Genomic DNA, 3,204 nt, shown 5'->3' with positions numbered 1-3,204 from the left:
AAAAAAAATTATACTCTCTCTGTCCCTAATAATTACTTGTCCATTTTTCTTTTATACTTGTCCCTAATTACTTGTTCATTTTGACAAATAAAAAAAGAACATTTTTTTTACCTATTATATCCTCATTTAATTACTTTAAAAAATGTACTTCTTTAAATCTTAAATTTTTAATTCATTCACTTCATAATTAATAGAATAAAATGATAAACTCATTATATCAATAATTATTTTTTTAATATGTATGTTAATTTAAAGTGGATAAGTAATTAGGAACAAAAGGAATATCAAATTTAAAAATGATTAGTAAAAATGAACGAAATGATTAATAAAAACTTTTGGCCAAAAAAGAAAGAGCTAATTTATAAGTTATGGAGTAAAGGTGTTTGCTTTTTCATTTTATCATTGAAATTTGAAACAATTAATTCATGTTGATTTGTTTGTATGAGTTAACTACTCAAATAAAAGGGTCATGCATCTCTTTTACTTTTTCCCTATTTCAAATTCCAATTTTTAAACTGCCCAAACCCCTCTCTCATCTAATCTATCAAAAAATTAGTGATGAATTCTCAACATATATAGTTCAAATAAGAAAGATTTAAGAAAAGGATAGTTAAAAAGTACTAAATATTAGGAATTTTTTATCTTACAATTGAGTGTTAAATATTAGAATAAAAATAAATAATAATCATTTAACAACATATCTTAATGCATTTTCCTTATTTTTATCAACAGTCTAAATCTCAAAAGTATCAAAAGCTTGGTCCACAGGATAGAAACAAAAGTGAAAGAAACTTAAACCCCACAACGGCAAAGCGATAAACCCAAATATCACTATCCTTAAAATATGTGGATATAACGAAAACTGTAATACATTCACTCATATAAAATTATTATTTTTAAAAACTCGAAGAAAAGCGATAATAAGTACGATCTTTGATTTTTGGATGAGCATAGGATGTCAAATAAATTTCAAATCATATATACGATGTAAATTATACTAAGCAAGTCCTATCCAACAAATAGACTCAACATCAATGAAATTTTAATGAATCAAAATCCAATGAAAATTACCTTCATTTCTTTATATGTCATGAATCAAAAAATAGAGATTTATATGCATTTTTTTCTTTCATAAAATTGACAAATTTCCAATCATCTCTATAATTATTTCAACAATATAAGGTAACTTCAAATAAAAATTGATTGAAATTGTTGATATAGTAGAAGGATTGTAATAAATTTCAGATCTCAAAGGTATAAACATATTGCAATAAGAAGAATTGCACAATTATCATAACCCCATCTAGCCAACAAATTTTCCTTCTCATTACTCCATATTCTATGGTTATAATATAATCCCACAAGACCTAACTCTCTAAATTTAAACAAAGTAAAAAAAATTCATGCACCCTCCAAAATATGAGAAAATTATGAAAACACACAACACCACCAAAATAATATTGGATCATACACTTCTAGCCAACATTTCTTGAAATCTTCTATAAGATTCAACTTTCTCCAACCTAAACCTTTCATGTGAATTTGCAATGAACATATCAGCAAGCTTATCAATATCATTATTGTCCTTTTCTTCAAGCCATTGAAGATAGCCAGAGAGTTCAGACTCATCACAAGCACTAGAAATAATAGAATTCCATGTAGAATCATAGTAGACATCAAATGCTGTTGGAACAGGCACTGGCATCACATGAGAAGAACACCAATTATAATGCAACCTAAATGAACCAACAAACAACTTCACATTATTCTTCTTCTTCTTCATAATTTGTAATAATAATGATTTCGCTTTCGCTATAGCTCTATATATGTGGGAGAAAATAAAGGATTGTACTAAGCTCTTAAGCTTCATAGAGTTTATGCTAGTAGATGATGATTTTAGGGAAGTTTTTGGATGAGAGGAGCAAACCATTTTTTTTTCTTATTTTTGGATGTGTAATGTGGCTTGTTCTAATGGGATATATGAAGGATCTTTCATTACCAATTTATCACTATTAAGTAGGTAATTTATAGAAAGTGTCAACCACCTTGCAAATTTTTCTAACACTTTTTGTTTTATTTTATTTTTTTAATATCTTCCTTTCATTTGTTTTTTGGGGGTTTTATACTAGCTTTAGACAACTACTGTACCTCCTTGTTTGGTGGAATAAAGCAAATCACTGTATGGAATTTACTCCAATTTGATTTGTATTGTGAAGAAAGTATACAAATATGTACATCTATACTAGCGATTTGCAAAGGTTCTAATTTTAACCATAGTGTTTTGCTGTAATGACCAAGAACTTAACTAATAGCACAAGCAAATATCAGTTTCAACTTAAAATGAAATACCACCTTTTTCCATATTCCACAAGTGATTTCTTTTTATACAAATTACATTACATGTTGTTTTTATCCTGATCACAAAATGAATGTGATAACACTAGTTTAAACTCACCAAGACAAGTCAATCTAAAACCCAAAAATATGAAAGAAATGCGAAAATAAATCAAAAATAGCGTAAGTGCGAAAAGTTAATTTATAAACACCGCTAGAATATGATTGTCACGTGTCCAAACTACTAAGATGACGTAGACAAAAATCAACCTCTTCCCGGTGAGGTTTTGATGTATCATAGAAATCGAAAAGCAACTTCTAAGTGAGATGATCTTGGCTTGTCCTTATAAAAATCGATTGATCATTCATTCCTATGTTGTAAGTGTAAGAAATATCTAGACGATAATTAGTCAGGTAAAAACGAGTCTCAACAAGTCTCCGGCAAGTAGATGGGTCATCCAATAGCTATCCTGCACCTGAGATTTGGTAATACAAATTTTAAAAAATAAATAGAAGTCTCAATGTCCTTGTTTCTAGAATAGAACAAAGCAAAAAATAAGGAACAAGAGTGTCCGTTGGGATGACAAGCAATTACCTCTCGGTAGATCCTTTGAAAACCTCATAGAAAGATGAAGGTTAATAACCACACGGGTCCTCCTCGGAACCTACACAAGTCTAAAAGAAAATAATGAGTACCACACAACACAGTATTCAACAGGTACCCACTAAACAAGGTAAAACTAATTTAGAATACAAGTACTCCTTTCATCCCAACAGAACTGCCTTAACTACAACTTGTATAGAAATCAACCCAACCTAACAACTCACATTACACAACCCACAAGGCTCAACAATCATAATCCAACATTC

The 3,204-nt window shown here is 29.2% G+C and overlaps 1 protein-coding gene across 1 annotated transcript; it reads right to left on the bottom strand.

The window, feature by feature from the left end:
• Positions 1-1,191: 1,191 nt before the first annotated feature.
• Positions 1,192-2,070, bottom strand: LOC107013900. The gene has a single exon (XM_015213777.2). It carries the CDS (start codon positions 1,928-1,930, stop codon positions 1,466-1,468), a length of 465 nt encoding a protein of 154 aa, XP_015069263.1. The 5' UTR covers positions 1,931-2,070; the 3' UTR covers positions 1,192-1,465.
• Positions 2,071-3,204: the final 1,134 nt, after the last annotated feature.

Source organism: Solanum pennellii, chromosome 3, assembly GCF_001406875.1.
Source record: "Solanum pennellii chromosome 3, SPENNV200".
Taxonomy (NCBI): domain Eukaryota; kingdom Viridiplantae; phylum Streptophyta; class Magnoliopsida; order Solanales; family Solanaceae; genus Solanum; species Solanum pennellii.
Note: the sequence above shows the minus strand (reverse complement) of the source record. Positions and strands in the feature narration are given on the sequence as shown.

What these genes read in the sequence shown, in the direction of transcription:
- LOC107013900 (XM_015213777.2), bottom strand. Translation starts at nt 1,930, where the DNA reads ATGGTTTGCTCCTCTCATCCAAAAACTTCCCTAAAATCATCATCTACT.